Source organism: Leopardus geoffroyi, chromosome B1 (assembly GCF_018350155.1).
Source record: "Leopardus geoffroyi isolate Oge1 chromosome B1, O.geoffroyi_Oge1_pat1.0, whole genome shotgun sequence".
NCBI classification, from domain to species: domain Eukaryota; kingdom Metazoa; phylum Chordata; class Mammalia; order Carnivora; family Felidae; genus Leopardus; species Leopardus geoffroyi.
Window position 1 is genome coordinate 71,807,057 of NC_059327.1, and position 20,481 is coordinate 71,827,537.

General features: G+C 39.8%; 1 protein-coding gene across 7 annotated transcripts in view; it reads right to left on the reverse strand.

Moving 5' to 3' along the window:
• The window catches only part of GUCY1A1 (guanylate cyclase 1 soluble subunit alpha 1), a 61,681-nt gene that overhangs the window by 24,003 nt on the left and 17,197 nt on the right, over nt 1-20,481 (reverse strand). For all 7 annotated transcript variants that reach the window (XM_045464788.1, XM_045464798.1, XM_045464778.1 and 4 more), the window contains 3 exons: nt 8,209-8,361; nt 6,398-6,766; nt 2,723-2,784 (listed from right to left, as the gene is read on the reverse strand). In XM_045464788.1, coding sequence (XP_045320744.1) covers nt 2,723-2,784; nt 6,398-6,652 — 317 coding nt within the window. In that variant the 5' untranslated portion in view covers nt 6,653-6,766; nt 8,209-8,361. The remainder of the gene's footprint in view (nt 1-2,722; nt 2,785-6,397; nt 6,767-8,208; nt 8,362-20,481) is intronic.

The following is a 20,481-nucleotide window of genomic DNA, read 5'->3' on the forward strand; positions in this document are numbered from 1 at the left end:
AGACACCCAAAGTTCTATTTGTACTTCAATTTGCCATTAGATAAGCCAAGTTTACAGACAGGCAAAAATCTAAATATTAGACAGATTCCAATAAAACACAAAACATGCAGAAAAGTTTCCAAAGGATATATTTTCAAGAAGGAAAACTGCTCAGTCCACTACTTTATCACATAAAGGTACATTGCTTTTAACTGTTTAAAATGTTATGGAGAAACACTTTCTTATCTAAACTGGTTGAGGGTCACTATCTAATTTTCTATTTAGTTCACATAATTTTATAACCTCTTGTTATATATTATTTTATATTCATCACTCTTCAGATTTGCTTATTTTTATCATTTAAGCAATTTCTATTTTTTCTTTTCTTTCTCCTAAAGAATGAGAGCATTTCTGCTCAGGGGACTCTAATGCTGCCAATTCCGAGCATCCATGATATGCGATGTGAGCAAAACTTAGTTCAAATAGCACATAACGTTGGGGCGCCTGGGTGGCGCAGTCGGTTAAGCGTCCGACTTCAGCCAGGTCACGATCTCGCGGTCCATGAGTTCGAGCCCCGCGTCAGGCTCTGGGCTGACGGCTCGGAGCCTGGAGCTTGCTTCCTATTCTGTGTCTCCCTCTCTCTCTGCCCCTCCCCCCATTCATGCTCTGTCTCTCTCTGTCCCAAAAATAAATAAACGTTGAAAAAAAAATTAAAAAAAAAAACAAATAGCACATAACGCAATTAAAAATAAGTTCGCTACCTTTAACTTAACAAAAAAAAAAGGAGTAAGCTTGCATATGTACCAGCAAATGTGTGTGTGCTTGTACACACACACACACACGCACACACACACACACACACACACACACCAGCCATGCACAGATATGATGATGTGGTCAAAAGATCCCAGGGAAAGAAACAAAGCAAAAGCTCTCTGTGAAACCAACCGAGAGACATATCACAATGACTGCACTAAAATTCATTTACTTAAAAGGTGGGGTACAGGGAGCTCCAGTCTTGCATTTAGAGACAGTTTATTCTTTAATATATTTATTCTTTGCTTTTCAAATCACACAAGATACTGAACGTTCCACAAAAAAAGAGTTAACTTATGGTCAGGCAAGCTGAGAACAGTAGAAATGGCAGCTGACTTTCCAAAATGAAGATGGGGGAGAAACAGGAACAAAAACCAAATCCAAAAACTAAAAAAGCAAAGCAGAGAGAAGCCATTTAGCATATCAGCAGGCAGTCATGAGAAAAAAGGTTTGTTATTTTATTTCAACCACTGAGTAATTATCATTAGGGCAGTTTAAAAGTATGATCAGCTCTTGAAGAAATAACGGCAGGGATAAAAAATTTTTCAAGATTTCCAAAGAAAATGACTTTGTTTTAAGTTCTTTAATTTTTAAAGAGATAGAACGCTGGGAGTACATCCTAACTGAACCCCTGCATCTAGTTTAGGAACATTTCAGAACACAAAGCCCTGAGAATAAATTCTGAGCAAACTGGCTGCCAAAGTCTTAAGGAGACAGACACAGTAGCATAGCTACAATGACTTGTGGCTATCTTATCAGCTTGACTGAGAATTAAGGTCAGAGGCATTCTGGAATGCTTTTCCTATCACTCGTGTAAACAAAGCTTCTGTCAGACACACAGATTCACACTCTCTCCTTCTGGACCCCTCATGACCCCTTCTTGGCTTGCCTGCTGCCTGCAGTTTGGGACCAGTTAGTCAACAAGGAAAATTATGGGCAGATAATCCACTCATGAGAAATAGACGGATGAATGAATTTATAAAACATTCCCAACAATGGTGCTGGTTTGCAAAGCTGCAATGTTCAATTCTGCAAATTTGAATACGAGTACTTATTCCATTATTTGCAAAAGGAATAATCCTTGAGATTGCATGGAATCAAAAAATAAAAAAAGCCAATCAAATTGTCCACCAGTAGTGGATGTGCCAAGATATATTTGAAAAATCAACTATATAAAGCAGGTTTCTAAAAAAAAAAAAAAATCACGTTATATATTAAGCCTTTACAGAAAAAGCATTCTTTAAAAAATTTTCAGACTACAAGAAAAAGGTATAAAAGGAACGGACACTCAGCCAGTGCACACAAATATAACCCAACTGGTTATGAAAATATGGAAACACCTCCCTAAGGATTGATAAATTGTCGCTGCTGTTAACCCCCCTGAGGCAACCCCTCCCTTTAAACAGCCTCCCAACTTTGATTCTTCTTGAATCTCCTCCTGATGCAGCAGCTGAAAGTTGAACCCGTGGGAGGCAAGGGCCACTGGGACCCTGCTCTACCTTTTGGCAGTATCCTTCAGGCACAGAGTCTGTATTGAGCATCCGGGATCCATGCCTTCCATGTTAAGTACTGTGGGGATGATTACCTCTTAGTAGGAAAGAACAGGTTTAATGACTTGTCAAAAGCAGTGGTATATGGCAACATGGTTAAAGCCACAGGCTCTGAAAAACCCAAGCTTGCAACTCAGATCTGCCTTTTCCGAAACGGCTGTAAAATCCTAAACATTTCACATAAATCTGAGCTTAGATGTATCAACTGTGAAAAATTAAGACACTTCCTTTCACATTAGTAGCAGCTAAAACACCTAATCCAGTTTCTGGCAGTGATTCGAAACACGGTGATGCATTTACTAAGTGATGGCCATTGGCAATGGTATCAGTGATTGCAATGGGGAGTTCACACAACTAAAGTAAGCCGTTCAATTTACCTGCTTTCTTTTATTTTGTGTTTTGCCAATGTTCTCTGAAGTGCAAGGTTCAGCCGCTCCAACTAAAAATTGAAAAGAAAGCTTTTAAACATTCTCTTAAATAATAGTTTAATTGAAGACACAGATTTTACAAATTTGTACTGTAAGCTTCTTCTCAAGCAAAAACACGATTACTGGTAAGTGTGGCGAATTTACGCTTTGGAAACAGAGCCTGATTTTCTAGAAGTTTCTCAAGCCTAGAAGAACCCATGAGCCCAGACTAATTTGAGTTTGGATGTGGGCTGTGGCTCACGGGCTCTGCCCTCTGTGGGTGGTCTCCCTGACAGCCACAACACAAGGTCAAGTTGAACCGAAATCCAAACAGCAGACTCCAGTTTGGTAATGCCGGGTCTTCCAAGTAGAAATTGTAGATCACTTCCTCTGGGTCAGGAAATCCTCTTGGATGTGCTGCCAACACTTCAATCTCAGTATGGCTCTCGCCAAGCAAATTTCTGTTCTCTTCGCAAACCCTACACCCAGCCACCCCACTGTTTTGCCCCGCCCTCAACTACAAAGGGGAATTTATGTTGCCTATTTCATTTACATGTCTTGGCCTAGAAAACTCTGAAGCTATCCCTGCACCGCCCCCCACCCCCCACTTCTCTAATTCTCTAATCCCTTAAATCCAAGCTTTCACCAAGGTCAGTTGGTCACTGATTTGAAACAAATCTCGGATTTACCTTAACGTGTACTAAGTTCCCTTCTTAGAACTAATAATTTTCATCAAATACTTACCCTTTTACTCTCTTAGATTTCTGAGTATTTCATGAGTTTCCCTACATGGCAAGTTATTTTTCTGTAAGTCTCCATACTTTGTAAATACCTGCCTATCAATTAATCTCTCTTAACAGCTTGTTTTAACTAGGTCGTAAGTGGCAACTACAACATTGGATAGCAGCACTGCCAATTTTTTTGTTTGTTTGTTTTGCATTTCATATAAAAACCATATGTATCTATATGTGTATATATCATTGTTGACTCTTTCTGTAGTTTGCCCAGAGGAAAGTGAAAGATTTTCTGGTTACGTTCCAAGTTAGGAAATTCCTTTTTCCTTAAGAACTATTTATATCACGCTTAGAGTTTCCACTGGTCAAGTGAGGCAGCACTGTTAAGCAAAATAGAGCAAGCTTATGTTTCAATAAAATGAGTTATGAAAAGGACTTTCAGTTTTAAAATGCATAAAGAGCTTAGAAACAAATCTAGAATTTATTGGAAAAAACAAACAAACCAGAAATGAAAAGTCTGCATTGGATGAGCAATAGCACCTTTCCAGGCCCTTCTATTCTACTATTCTGGAATGACACCTCCCCACTCTAAATTTGCTATGGATCTGTGTCCCACCCTCTGCCAAAACAAACAAACAAACAAACAAACAAAAACCATGATTGTGGAGTTAAATCGGATTATCTAAAAAGCAGGAGCTGTAATGTTGTCAAATGCTGTTTTGAGTCTCTCTTTTGGGTTCCTGATAGAACTGAAACTAAACAGTAGGCTAAGCATTAAATCTGTCCACTCAAAAAAGAATCAGTAAAAACAAAAGCAAAAAAAATGCTGTATTTGATTAAAGACATGCTGACATTTGGATGGCTGATGGAGTAATCTACACCGATCACCAGACAGTCCAAATGCATCCAGCACTGGGACATTTATTGTTATAAGGCAAAATGGCCTGAGTTGTCAGAGTTCTAGTTGCTAATGCCAAATGTACCTCTTTTACCCTCTAGAGTTCCTACAGCTTTGCCTTCCTTGCTACATGATGCTACAGTCAAATTTTGATGTTTGTTCCTATGAGTTCACAAACAACACAGATTATTCTAGAAAAAGAAAAAAGAAAAAAAAAGTAAAATATCATTTATATTTGGTATTCAGAATGTTTTTAAAAGAGATTCCAAAATGTGTCTGACTTCTATGGCAGGAATTCAAAATTTATCAAACAAAATAATGAAGCCAGGATGGTAATGACAGGACCCAAGGAGAGCATGGAAGCTCTCCAGCATCCCCATCATCACCATCTGTTCATCTCTGTGTATCTCACTCAGTTCTTGGAAATAAGAGTCTCAATCACTTCCCGGACTATGATGCCAACCAGCACCCTGAGAAAGGCGACATCGCTCATCCCAGCCAAAACTGGCTGTCTAGTGACTTGGGTGGGGTGAGAATAATGAAATATTCCCATTTCAAAGGCCATTAACCAAGGCGCGATTGTGCTAATACTGTATTTGAAGTAAGTTCCCTCAACTTTCTGCTGATTCATCTTCTCCATCTTTCTGCTTTCTCCATCTTCAAGCGACAGTGCTAGTCTCTTCTTTCACAGTCACTCTAGGCATACTGTTGACAGCAGTAATTGCTCTACCCCTGCAAAAGTTGGGTGACTTTAGTCAAGTCACTTAACCTCTCTAATCCTTCCTGGGAGTAAGACAAAATCACTTCCAAAGTTCCAGTAAGTTCTAAAAGTCAGCAATCTGTGGTTCTTCAGTGCTCTACACAAAGCAGAGGGTTGGTGCTGGGTCAATTAAACATTTTCAACGGATTATTATAGCTGGAGTCAGATTATATCAATGTCCAATCTCCCAGATGAAGTGAGTTTACATAGAACTGTAAACACTGCCAGAAGAAGAAAGACATCATGAAGGCTTTTTCAGCTGCTCTTCTCTTTAGCCCCACAGGGGGAGAGGAGCTCTCCATATACTCTGTGATTCCTAATATGTGACTTCATTAGATATTTGCCCTGGCCCCAAGGTTCTCCTATAGGTGGATTAACAGAAGGTGCTTCAGCTCTTGAAGAGGCATTAGGCTACACAGCTCACAGAGCTATACTGAGAAGTGTCAGAGGTAATTTGCAAGCACAGGGCCATGACTCTGGCTCAAGGACTCTGGCTTGAACAGAGACTTCTGGGTCACACTCAGAGCCAGAGGAGGAAAGGGGAGATTTTCCCACCTCAACAAGTTGGCAGGGAACCTACGATGCTCTTTGGAATTAGAAGAAAACTGGCAGAAAAATAAGTTATTCTTCAAGAAATTTAATTTAAAAATAATAGCTAACAACTACCAGGCACTTAAGGTATGGCAAAAGCTATGGATTATTTCACTTCATGCTCATTGAAACTCTAGGCAGTAGGTACTATAGATAAGGAAGCTGAGGATAAGAGGGCTTAAGCACTTGCTCAGAGTCATAAAGGCCACTGAGGCAGGATCCTTTAGAAAAGAATTCAAAATCTTAAACATTTAAGAATAAACACAATTGAAGAATAGGATTGCTTGGGGCGCCTGCGTGGCTCGGTCAGTTAAGTGTCTGACCGAAATCAGGTCAACTTTCACAGTCTGCAAGTTCGAGCCCTGCATTGGGCTCTCTGCTGTTGGCACAGAGCCTGCTTTGGATTCTCTGTCTCTCTCTCTTCCCCCTTCCCTGCTCACTCTCACTCTCTCAAAAATAAACAAACATTAAGAAAAAATATTTTTTAAAAAAGAACATGTTTGCTTTCAAGAAGTGTTTTTAGATGTTTCTAGGAAATACTCTACATCTATTATATACGTATATCCTTGAAAGTGAGAAAGCAAATGTTTACATTCCCCTTAAAAAATGCTCTTCTACAATATTCAAAATATCAGGAAAATCTCAAAAGAGCAAGCACTCACCTCTGGGAAAATCAGTTTGCAAATGCTCTCTGCTAATGTGTGAAGGTAGACGCGGCTCCTACTGGTCTTTCTTTGAGGAAGACTTCTTGGTACATTCTTCTCAGGAACATCCTGACAGATGGGCAGAGTTGTTTTGCCACTCTCTGAGCTTCCTGCTACCTCTTCTGCGGGCTCTTTGGGAGCCTGCCCCGGTGCCAGTAAGGACAAAGGGCACTCTCCTGTGATCTTGAGATCTTTCAGCTTCGTGCAGAACATGGTGTTGGTAGCCTCTCGCCCTGCCGTGGATAGCCTCCCGATGAGCTCTTCTTTTTATGCGGGACTGACAAACAGAAGCCACTATCAGATCAAAGGTCCTGGTGACTGCGGTGTCTACGGGTAATGGAGAGTCAGAAGAGAAAGGGAAGTGAGGACGTGTACTTGTGTAAACCGGAAAAGACAGGTGTAAAAAAGGCAAAGACCACATGCCCACGTGCCATTTTCAAGTAAAAAGAAAATTCTGGTGGACATGTCAGCTACTATATGGATGAAACATTTGGTAAAGACTTTAACAGGTGTGCATTTTAGTGTACTAAATACTCGGGTTGTGTATTCTTCAAATGGAATATAGTCTTCTCCAAAATGTCCTTACCGCAAACTACTGATTTCCATTTTTATAGAGAGCCCACTTCGTTAAGTTTGATTTCACGAGAGTGGAACTTTATGGTTTCATGACAGAAGCCAAGTATAAATCTGTGTCTTAGTGCTAAGTCCTACTACATTCTCATTATGTTTCCCTTCCTGAAAAATCAGAATAGCAGAAACTAGTGTCTCCGATACTTAAAAAAAAAAAAAAAAGTATGTGATGATGCTCAAATATATGTTTTTGGCTGAAATACTGAGTTTTAGAGGAAAACAAAATTAATTGAAATGATTACTGCAGGGGCACCTGGGTGGCTCAGTCGGTTAAGCGTCCGACTTCGGCTCAGGTCATGATCTCGTGGTCCGTGAGTTCGAGCCCCGCGTCAGGCTCTGTGCAGACAGCTCAGAGCCTGGAGCCTGTTTCCGATTCTGTCTCCCTCTCTCTCTGCCCCTCCCCTGCTCATGCTCTGTCTCTCTCTCTGTCTCAGAAATAAATAAACGTTAAAAAAAATTTTTAAAAATGATTACTGCAAAAGAAGACACTTGTTTCTATAAATAGCAAAATAATTTAAAAATATTATCAAAATGTAAGAAAGTAATATTTTTTTCCAAGAACTCTTGATCCCTAAGCACATGCCACTGGATTTGCAGGGGTCTCTGGATCCAAATCTAGAGGACACTGGAGTAAACCTCTCAGGGGCCCACGGGAATCATATACGTGGCTATTTCAGCATGTTCCCTTCGTACTTTTGTTTTTGCCGATGCGTGACTGTAGATCCTCCCACCCACAGTTTACAACCCATTTATAATTAGTTATTTGTCGCTCAAATGGTCTCATGAACTGTCAGCAATACTAACAGTCTTTAGTAACTGGGTCCACCGACCATCTTCATTCTTTGAAAAGCAAAAACACAGGGCGCCTGGGTGGCGCAGTCGGTTAAGCGTCCGACTTCAGCCAGGTCACGATCTCGCGGTCCGTGAGTTCGAGCCCCGCGTCAGGCTCTGGGCTGATGGCTCAGAGCCTGGAGCCTGTTTCCGATTCTGTGTCTCCCTCTCTCTCTGCCCCTCCCCCGTTCATGGTCTGTCTCTCTCTGTCCCAAAAATAAATAAAAAAACGTTGAAAAAAAATTAAAAAAAAAAAAAAAGAAAAGCAAAAACACAAAAAGAGTGCAAAAGAGCCCAAGCTTACTTACTTCCTACGATGTGCCTGGCACGGTGCTGGGGATTCTGTATTTACAGTCAAGCCTCACGGGAACTGTTCCATCGATCCTCCCAACAGCCAGACGACACAATCCCCAACGATCCAGAGGCTCAAAAGTTTAGGCTATTTTCTTTCATTTGATGTGCTGGAAAGTGACAGAGCTAGGGTTCACATGTAGGTCCCTCTGACACCAGAACCAATGTGTTTTCTATCAACCCAAACTCCTAGGCCAGTTTCTAAATAATCAGGCTTAGTTCATAAACTAGGAGTAAAGATATGGTTTGCAAGTTTATATGAAAAAGCAAACAAAAACATAATTCTCCTGCTCATTGGTTGGTGGTAGTTGAATCTTCCGGGATAAAACCTTATATTTCAGTCTTTAGAACTGGAGTTCAATTACTTATTTTTTTTCTTTTCTGTGTGCCTTAATGCTCTTAATATGTTCTTCATGTATACCAGCAACAGATTGTAATTTGACACAGATATGTTCTCTAGTAAGTTTAGAACAATGGGCAATTCATTTTCTGAACTGGGGCAAATAAGGAAGCTAAATTCACCACGTGATAGCCCTCGGGAGCGTCATGAGGTATTAGGTATGGGCGAAGATTATGGATGCTGACAGGCCAGAAGAAGCGGGTGCTACTCTCTGTTACTTAAAATCCCCCAAATCTGTGATCACATGTAATTTATGAATCTTCAAGAAGACACAAGGAAGATCCTATATATTCACAAGCAAAGGCCATTTCCTGCCAGAATAAAAGCAGCAGCTATCTCAGCAGGCTAGAATGACCCAAAGGTAATTTGGTAAGAGAGTGAATGGTTACTTTGATTTTGAAAGACCTAAAACTCCAAGGCTCTCAAGCACACTTATCTTGATTCAATTCCACAAATATATGTTTCTCAGTCTTTAATGCATCCGAACATAACTATTACTCTTCACTCACTCCCGTCCTCATACATGCTTTAGATCAGTGGACAGCAAACTTTTCTGTGAAGGGCCAGAGAGTAGATAACTTCAACTTTGCAAGTTTCTATCAGTGACTTAACTCCTGCCATTACATCATGAATGCAACCACAGCTGATACACAAAGGAATGGTATGCATGTGTTCCAATAAAACTTTATTTGCAAAAACAGGCTGTGGATTTGGCCCTCAGAATGGCCTTATTGATTTGGATCAGGCCATGGCTTGCTGACCCCTGGTTGTAAAAAGCTGAGCAGGTTAACTGAAGCATTTTAATCCAGATATAATTTGGACTACGGGACCAGAGTCACTTCCTCATCTCCTCTACCCACTCCACTCCCAAAATATAGTAGCCCATGTGAATCTAGTTTAGTATAACTTGTAAGTAAAAAAGACAGTGTAGAAGATAATATTAAATAACAATAAAAATTATAATACATTACTTTATGTTAATTTTCAGGAAGAAGAGCTATATTAACTGAATGCCATGATTTTAGTCATATCAAAATATAGCTAGAAGAAGAGAGTACACACAAAAAAAGAAAAAAAGCCAAAAAAATTTGAAGATTTTAGGTTGGATCTGATGAAGGTATAGAAGTTCTCTCTCAAATAAGTAATTCTGGTACATATTAGAATTTTAGTTTGGGATTTAGGAGTTTGACATAAAAGAGTTTATGATAAAGTCTCCCATTAAGTTTCTTTTTAATGTTTATTTTTTTTTTATTCTTGAGGGGGGTTAAGAGAGAGAGGGGGACAGAGGATCAAAAGTGGGCTCTGTGCTGACAGCAGAGAGCCTGATGTGGGGCTCGAACTCAGGAATCCTGAGATCATGACCTGAGCTGATGTCATACACTTAACCGGCTGAGCCACCCGGGTGCCCTGAAGTCTCCCATTAAGTTTAACCTTCTCATTAATGTTGGATTTCAACACTTGTCCCTGAACCCAACATTTTGACTCTCAGTTTCCTGTTAAATCTCATTGCAGAAGGATAAAACAGACCAGTCAACCTTGAAATTCTTTCTTCTCCTGTATTGCACATCACTATAATTTCCAGAAAATGTGTCTAACGCTGTTTTTTATTAAGAAAAAACAGCAACAGGAAACAAGTTGTGCTTACTTTAAGTTCAGTTAAGTGTTTAGTCTCATTAAATCACATATGTATAAACAAACTAATTAGCATTCTTCATCTGTTCAACCAATGAAATTACATTATGAAACAGATGCTCTCAGTGCCGATACCTTGGAAACCTATGTTTGTCTTGTGTTTGCCTGCTAGGAATACAGAATATGTTCTTCGACTAAATGAGTGGTGATATTGATGTGTAACATTAGCAGTGACTTCGGAAGTGGTTTGGTCAATGGCTGAACTCAGTCCACAGCTGGTTATAGAAATGAGGGTAACACAGTAAGGGAAAAACAAATTAATTAAAATAATAAGCTTGGTGACAAGGCCTTGGCAAGCAGTGGGATATATGTTCTCAGAAACCCAGAGATGTTATTTGCTATCCCCAAGGTTAATGATTAAACAGCCTCTGAACATATTGAATGCTCTCTCCCTCTAGCTAGTAAGTGATTAACTCTTCTATAGTGAGAAAAAGGACTCAGCTACTGGCCTCATATTAATAACCTGGATGCATTATTGTTCGGGTAAGGGGCCTGTCCATCATTTAAACTCCAGAGTTATACACAAGAATCTTGTTTTCTCCCTATCAAAGACCTGAGGGAAAACACTCACAGTAAGGGCTCTGACACAGAAAGCCCCTTTTGCAGCAACTTAAATAGAACAGCAGGTCGTAAAGAGCAGGTTTCAAATTAGAAATTTCGGAAGGGGGCGCCTAAGAATTGAAGTCTCCTTAGTAGAAGTCAGTAGTTACGTCGAGTGTCCAATATCAGGCCGAGGACCTAGCCGTGCCAAAATCCGGGGTTAAAGAGATATAAGTGTTTTAAGATCAAATTCCAAAGTCCAAAATTTTAAGTTTAGCTGAAGGGAGAAGAGAGGCTCGAAACACAAAGTGCCCTGGTAAGGGTAGAGTCTGCACACAGCAGCACAAACTAATCACGACGTTCATAAACCGATGTCAAGGAAAGAGCTTATTTTGCAGGTAGGCTGACAATCTGCAGTTTTTATTCTTCGAAAATTGAAAAAAATTAAAACTCCGTAAGCCAAACTTCCAAAATGTGTTTCTTTTCATTTTGCAGTAGGAAATATTTATAGGACATTCCTCTGTGATATATCAGGAAAGCAGGACAAAGTACTAGAAAAACTGGTTGAGAATGTCCAAGTTACTCCAGGACTAAGTTTGAAAAAAAAACAAAAAAAGCAAGCAAATGTCAGACTCTCTCATCTCACCATGCCTCCTTCGCCTCGCCATTGTCTCTGCTCATTATGGTCACACTTCTGGAAAGATCAGGCCTTATGTGCTGGGTTCACTTCCTTACAAAATAGTAATTCCTAAGTCTACAACTCCCTGGCCTTTGCTTCCACTGGGTTACTGCCATGTGCCTTGCTCAAGTCAACGACGACCTCTGAAAAGTTAAAGCTCATGAACCTTTTGGCTTGTAACATACTTGAGTTCTCCAATGCTACTTGCATTTTCTTTTTTATAATCTCCACTCCCACAGATTCTTTGATACACCGGATTACCTTCTACTGCATTCACTTTTCATTCTATTCAACAGGTATTTATGGATGACCTACTGTGTGTCGGGAATTCTTACAGACGCAGGGACAGAGCAGTGAATGAAGGACATCGCCTGCCCTCGTGGAGTCTACAATCCAGCAGGAGAACCATTTCTGACACATCAGTTCCATGTGTGATGCGTGCTAATGAAAGGGGAAGTGCATAGTGCTCTAGGAGTGCAAATCAGGGATCCAAACCCAGTCCCAGGAGGAAGAGACATCTGAGCTGAGCTATGACCCTGAAGCAGGTGAAGAGAGTTCCAGAAAGAACAGCATTCTTGGAGGTCGAGACAGACCTAGCCATGTTCTAGGAACTGAAATAATTCCAGAATGGCTAGAGCATGGGGTCAGGGAGAGCAGGGTGACGGTGGAGGGAGCTGAGACAGTGAGAGGTCACAATTGTGGAGGGCTCTCCAAACCTTGCTAAACAAAGGAAAACTCTATTCCAAGGGCAACTAACTGAAATCTAAGAGGTAAGGATGTGAACGTATTAGGTTGTATTTTTTAAAGATTATTTGGAACAGGGAATGAGAAATGTGGCAGAGTTGGACAGGTGGCTGATCTGGGTTGGACTAAAATAGTGACCCTGAAGATGAAAAAGTGGATCAATTCCAGAAGTATTTCAGATAGAAAAATCTACAGCCCTTGGCTACTGACTGCATATGGGGTCTGAAGGACAGTGAGGACATACTCCTCTGATCTCACTTCTCAATACCACAGCCCAGGAAAGATTCTAGGCCCCATGGGGAGCAATCAAGAGTCCATAATCCATTTCCCACAACATTGGTTATTCAATCATAACCGAGCCCAGATTTTGGGTTCTCACTATTACATAACACCTTGTGGGAGTCAGAATGCTCCAACTCTCTTGCTAAAAATCTCCTTTTGGAAAGTAATTTCTCCTGCTTCAGAAGCCCAGACGTGGGAAAGCTGACTCCAGTTTATGTCACAGCACAGAGCGTTCACCTTCCATGACTGCATTTACATGCAAGTGTAAGGTGCATCTTCTATGTGGATGAAGAGTAGGGGATACTTACCTTGAATTTTTGTAACTAGAGAGCCCATACTGTTAATCTTCCCACAACAAAGAAGTCAACTACAGGGCTCGCTTCAGCAGCACAAACACAAAGAAATCAACTCTAAAGGCAATGGCCATGTCAATGCTAGGGCCCAAAATGCCAGAAATCCCCCTTCACCTGATAGCAACTACCTCGTCAGAGCCACGGTACCGATTCAAATTATGTTTAATAATAATTGCCACAATGGTATTTAATACTGATAATTACAGTTTAACAAACTGTATTAATTCTTTATTAAGAATAATAGGGATGTGATTCACAATCTTTTTTCATTGGAATAGGGAGCAATTCTCTGACATCTTTGAAGTGATAGCAGAGTTTAGTATACTCTAGTAGGGAGATTTTATCCCTGAGAATTAGCATTATGGGATTCTCAGTTTTTATAGCAAAATGCTTACAGCATACTTTATACAGCAAAAGTTTGGGGACTATAAATCCTAAATCTCTATGTTTAAAACTCTCTAGTGTGATTATCACCGAAACTTGAATACACGCAGTTAGTATGTCTTCAATATCATTACCACTGATGGCAGGTCATGTCAGTCATGAGGAAATCAGATAACCATTTCAATCTTTTGTTCCTGTGATATATAAAACAATTTCCTGCAGCTATTTCTGTAATTGCCATCATAGTTTTTTTGGGGTTTTTTTTGTTTTGTTTTGTTTTTTACTAAAATAGTTCCTTAGAGACTTGGTCCTTTAAAAATATATTTACTGAAAATATAACAATTATTGTGAAAGGAGTGAAATGAGAAATGGAATTCCTCCTTACCCCATAAAAAGCCATTTTGGTTTTTTATCTGTTTTCAGATAAATACTGTGTATTTCTGTGATGTGAACTGGCTCAGACACAGTCATAAAGAGGTGAACAAAGTCGGTCTAGAGGAGTAGTCATGGTGGGTCTCCATCTACCCCATGGTCTTCCTCCTAGCTCTGTCTGACCATGTGTCCTATCTCAGAAGTACTTACTACGGTTGTCCTCTATTTCTTTCCCTGTCTCAGACACTCAGCAGGCTCAGGACTTTCTTATAGCCCCTTCCCATCAAACTACTTTCACCCTTTTCCCTAATGTCAGGCTTATAATTGCTTTCGTGCAGAATTCAGCTTTCCTCAGAATTCAACTGGTCTCCTTAACAAGCTTATACAGTTTTTATGATTGTTACTGCTTTCGTTGGTGCTCAGGGTGTCGGCTGGTTTTTACCCTAACGCATTTTCTTCCCACAAGTCCTTTTATTTTTAGTGTGGTTCTGCAGCATGCGAGGTTTTTCAGGAACATATGTAATGTGTTGTTTCAGAAATGCCTGTGCTCTCGACAATGTTTGATTTCAGTTTGCAAGGTGAAAAGCGGACATAACTACTTGGAAAACATACCCAATGAGGCCACATTCTTGAGGACGCTATAGATTCCATTATGATCTAGGTACTACAACTGGATGAAACTTTTAAAATGAAAACAAGTCCATGATGATGAAACAATTGGGCTGATTGGTACATTTCGTTTAAGTAGCATAACAAAACTCCTGACTATCTTAACGTCATTACTTCTCGCTTTTCTTTTCTTTTTAACGTTGGTCAGTCAGGAAGACCCGGAAGCACATGTTCGACTTGATAAACCTGCATACACGCACAGAAACACCTATTTTCCCTCTCGTGCAATGGTGGGTTGTTTTTAGTGTCTGAGACTCTATGTTTACTCATTATCTGTATCACTGTGAAGATACTTAGTGTGATAGAGACTTGGTGGTTGGAAAGATCAGTTCACACGAATGTTGGTTCCACGCACAGGTGTACCCTGAGGTAGTGGAGTTAGTGCAGCAGTGATGAGCTCAGGCTCCAGGACCAAGGACCAGATGGTCTGTGTCTGCTCCCTGCCTCTACCATCCACTAGCCTCTGTGACCTTAGTTAAATTCGTAACTGCACCTCAACTTTCTCCATCGGGAGAATAGGGACGTGAACAGCCACTATCTCATAAATGTGTTGTGAAAGTAAACAAACGGATAAGAGTAAAGGACTTAGAATAAGCACCTGTACCCAACATGTAATGATTAATGTTGACTATCGCAATTGCTATTTAGCAGGAGGGCGGGTGGGCAGGTTTCTCTCTTTTTTTTTTTTTAATGTTTATTTATTTTTGAGACAGAGAGAGTCAGAGCATGAACCAGGGGAGGGTCAGAGAGAGAGGGAGACACAGAACCTGAAACAGGCTCCAGGCTCTGAGCGGTCAGCACAGAGCCCGACGCGGGGCTCGAACTCACAGACCTCGAGATCATGACCTGAGCCAAAGTCGGCCGCTTAACCGACTGAGCCACCCAGGCGCCCCGTGGGCAGGTTTCTTAACTTCACTGAGCTTCTGTTACCACGAGTGTAAAATGGAAAAAAAAAAAAAAAAAGATTAAATAGAGATGTGGGAAGGATTAGAAAAAAATCTATGCAAAGGCACTGTACAAGATGCAAGATGTAAAGCATGCTAAAGGAAGTCACTAAATAGAAGAATGACAAATTTATTCTATTTTCTCAGAAAGATCCAGTAATGTTTTATATCTATGACACCTTTCCTATAACTTGTCAAAACCAGTTTCAGGAAACTAATATATGGCAGGTGCTTGGTACTCTACAAATTTGGAAAACATTCTCCCCTTGAAATACATTAATACATACCGGGGAAAAATAACATCTATGTCAATACTTAGGGTTTTTTTTTATTGAATTACAAAATAATAGAGTTTACAGCACAGCCCAGATTAGTAAGATTCTAATTTGGTTTTATCTTATATAATTCCATTAGCTAATAAGTTGCATGTCAAATTTCTTTAATATGATATTAGAATAAAAATTGAAGGACGATGCTAGATTTTAAATCTCTTTTTCCACTCATGAAACCAAACCTGTTAAATAAATCAGGCAAGCCTGACATCAGTGGAGTACATAGTATTTTCCATAAATCCACACTATTTCTAATGTGGAAACATTTTTAAACAAAATAAACCCATAACAACCGAGCTTAAACAGAAATTCTGTGGTATCTGATTTTCTTTTCCTAGAATGTTAGATTGACAAATGATTAGTATTGTTACACAAACACTCTTGCCTCCAATCGTGGCTTTTATAAGCCAACTGTTCTCCATATTGATTCAGTGTTAACTCTTTTATGTACTTATCTCCTCAATATTTACTTATTTTGTATAAAGGCTTAAGAGATGGGCAGGAAGATATGAAACACTAACCAGCAATGTTAATTTTAGGATATTTGTGAAATCTAGGTAAGTCACCCAAAGTCTGATTAAAATAGAAAAATGACAGGGTTTCTAGCAAGAGTAAATAAAGTGGATTCTGGTTTTCACGGTCATACACGCAGAGCAATTGAATTAACATTTCAACAATGAGGAGATATCAAAGTGGTCTCATCCTTGAAGGGAATAAAAGGGTAATCCGTGCAGCACAGAATTCACCCTATGGTAGACAAAAGTGCAATTATCTGGGCTTTAATTTGTCGTATTTGGAGAGAAAATTCTGTAAGAAGACACAATAATGACCCTCATGATTCTTCTACTCCAGCCCTTGAAACTTTTCTCAAAATCCTTGAGAAAAAGGGCCACAAACTAATAAAGCCATAGAAATACAGCACTTTTCTCTCAACAAAGAGAGAAAACACAAGAACAGGAACAGATATACCAATAGTAAAGGCTCAGGCAGTGAAGGAGATGCCCATACTGGGCCAGGGCTGGCAAGGGCAGATAAAGCCAAACCACCACTCAGGAACACACTGGACCTTTCGGACCCTTTAAAGCAGACTCTGGCATAAAATGGCCTGTGATCCAAATCTAACCTGCTGCCTTTCTTGTCCAGCCCTAGAGCTAAGAATGGTCTTTACATCACTAAACGTTTGAAAAAATCAAAAGAAGAATATTTCACGATACTCGAACACTATATGAGATTCAAATTTCAGTGTCCATAAATAAAGTTTCATTGGAACACAGCCGTGCTGTGACAGAATAAGGGATATATATTTGGTTTCTGCCTGTTGTTTCCTGGCACACAACTACTAAAACTCAAGGAATCTCCAGAGTGATAAGTCTCCTTGGATAGCTTCAGGATGGGGCCTGGTTGCCAGGGGAACCAACCAAGTGATTAGAGGCTTGGAACTCTCCATCCCACGGTGGTATCTGGAGAGAAGACAGAGTCCGAAGATTGAATTAATCATTAACAGTCAATGATTTCGTTAATCATTCCTACCTAATGAAGTCTCCATGAAAATTCCTAACCAACAGACTTTTGGAGAGCTTCTTAGATGCTGAATGCATGGAGGTGCTAGGTGGATAGCATCCCTGGGGAGGGCATGTAATGGCTGTATTTTGAAAAAGACCTCCATCTTCTACAATTCCCTCAAAACTTCCACCCTGAAGACCCCAAGAAAGATGTTTCTCTGGAAGCTCCTGGGGACACGATGGGGCGGGGGGTTGGTCAAGAGCCTATGCTCTTTCACCCCTTCTCTGTTAAGTTAGCTAAGTGAAAAACCATACATGTGTCCAATACCTCGCTGCTTTACCAGAAGCACTGAGCACAGTATCACGTATTATCTGGTATTCAATAAATATGGACTCTTTCATCAATAAAATGCGCTATTATCAGGCTATTAATTATAACCAATATAAAGGACAAAACACAGACAAGAAAGTATAAAATAGAAGTAAAATGAGGCTACATTGGAACATATAAAATGTGTTGCCTCTTGAAAACAAGTTTTATGAGCTATTAATAAATCAACCTTATTCAATCAATATTCACTAAGTTTCTGAAAAAGATAAAACTATTTCTTTCAAAGTCTAGTATGGGTGATATACATTTTCTTAAATGGCTAAAATAAAAGGTGGAGAATAGGTAGAGATAGAAAATTAATGATGTTTATAAAAAACATTGCTTTTAGGCAACAGCAGCAAAACGGTGATCAGGGAAAACTTCTTGGAATGCAGGAAATTTGAGCTTAGTTTTGAAAATGACTAGGGTTTGGGCACAAAGTCATTAGTAAAAACTCATGCCAGAGAGGGAGAACAGTATAAGTGAATGTGAGTGAAGGAAGTTGTGGGAAAGGGCAGGAAAGCATGGGTGATAGAGATATTATAAAATTAAAGTTGGCGTCACATGGCCAATGACTAGGTCTGAAGAACAAGATGACTGAGGTTTTATCTGGAAAGATAATGGTGCCATTAATAGAAAGATGTAACAGAAGTAGGCTTGAGAGAAGGGATGCTGAATTTTGTTTTGTACACATCTTGAACTGCTGGCAGGGCATCTATGCAGAGATGCATTTGAAAACTGGAATATTTAATTAAGGATTAGAGATAGGAGTGTGTGGTCTGCCACACTGAGGAAGCTATTAAAGTCGACTTTAATTCAAACTGTTCATTGTCAAAAGGATGCAACTGGAGAGGGAAAATAGCCAAACTCATTACTCTGGGGGAACATTCATTATTTAAGAGTTGGAGAAGGACGTTATGACTAAGATGGAGAAGGAGCAACCAGAAAACTATGACAAAAGGGGCACCTGGGTGGCTCAGGGGGTTAAGCATGACTTCAGCTCAGGTCATGATCTTGTGGTTCGTGGGTTTGAGCCCCATGTTGGGCTCTGTGCTGACAGCTCAGAACCTGGAGCCTGCTTCAGATTCTGTATGTCTTTCTCTTTCTGCCCCTCCTCCATTCGTTCTCTCTCTCAAAAATAAATAAACATTAAAAAAAAATTACGAAAACTATGATGAGAATGGAAACAAAAGAGAACACATGTTCAAAAACAAGTGTGCATTTTGCAAGTCTGAAGAGGGGAAGGGGGTGTATTAGTCAGCTCAGTCTGACACACACAACAAAATACCACAGACTGGGTGGCTTAAACAATAGGCATTTATTTCTCATAGTTCTAGAAGCTGGAAGTCCAAGGTCAGGTGCCAGCATGGTCGAAGAGCAAGCTGCCTCGTCTTATAAGGGCATTAATTCCATCATGAGGGTCTCACCTTCATGACTTCATCTATGCCTCATTATCGCCCAAAGGCCCCACTTGCAAATACGTTGGGGATTTTTAAGAGCTTCAACATAGGAACTTTGGTGGGGACACAATTCAGTCCACACCAGGAGGACTGAGAAAATATCATCTGACTTTTAGATTAAAAAAAATTTATAATTTTTATGAGACAAATTTCAATAAGAATAGTAGGGTAAAAGTAAAGAAAACAATGAGTTATGATGAGGAAATACTACAGTGTAACTGATTGCAGATTACACTGAAAAACAGCAGGTTTGAAAGAAGGATTTTGAGAATATGAAATCTTTTGTTCTTTGTTTATGTTTATTGGTAGTTTTCTGTAAACAGAAATACTTAACTAACTACAGACTGTATCAAGTTAGTTCAAAGTCACAGTACAGAGACTTCACTTCTGATTAGGTTGTAGAAAATCACAAGAGACTCCCACTCAAGCCCCAATGATGAGAACTAACTCGATATACTACGTAATCATAGTTTTAAAAAACCTATCAGAGGGCCCTTGGGTGGCTCAGTCGGTTAAGCGGCCAACTTCGGCTCAGGTCATGATCTCACAGTACGTGAGTTCGAGCCCTGCGTCGGGCTCTGTGCTGACAGCTCAGAGCCTGGAGCCTGTTTCAGATTCTGTGTCTTCCTCTCTCTCTGACCCTCCCCCGTTCATGCTCTGTCTCTCTCTGTCTCAAAAATAAATAAACGTTTTAGAAAAAAAAAAAAAAACTATCAGAGGGTATCTAAAAAAACTACAGTTAAAGTCATACCCCAAGTGAAAGATTTAACACTTATGCAGGGATACCTCCTCTCACCACATCTAATCAATTGCATTGAAGTTAGATCCTAGCCATTGTAATAAGTTAAGAAAAAGAAATAAAAGACAGAAAGATTAGAAAGAGAGAAGTGAAGGGGCACCTGGGTGGCTCAGTTGGGTGGCCCAACTTCCACTTGGGTCACGATCTCATGATTCGTGAGTTCGAGCCCTATGTCGGGCTCTGTGCTGCCCCTCCCTCCTTCACACTCTGTCTCTCTCCCTCTCAAAATTAATAATAAAAGAAAAAAAAAAAGAAGTGAAACTGTCCCCGTTTGCTATATGTATATATAACTGTTCACATAGGAATTCCCAAGGGATCTACCAAATACAGGCATGTCTCAGAGACATTGCAAGTTTATTTCCAGACAATGGCAATAAAGTAAAATTGCAATAAAGTGAGTCGAATTATTTTTCTGGTTTCCCAGTACAAATAAAAGTAAAAGTTGTATTTACACTATACTGTAGTCCATTAAGTGTACATTAAATGTGTATTATGTCTCTGTACATACCTTAATTGAAAAGTACTTCATTGCTTAGAAATGCTAACCATCATCTGAGCTTTCAGTGAGTTGTAATCACTGACCACAGATAACCATAACAAATACAATAATGAAAAAGCTTGAAATATCATGATAAATACCAAAATGTGACACAGAGATACAAAGTGAGCAAATGTTGGAAACATGGCATCAGTAGACTTGCTAGATTC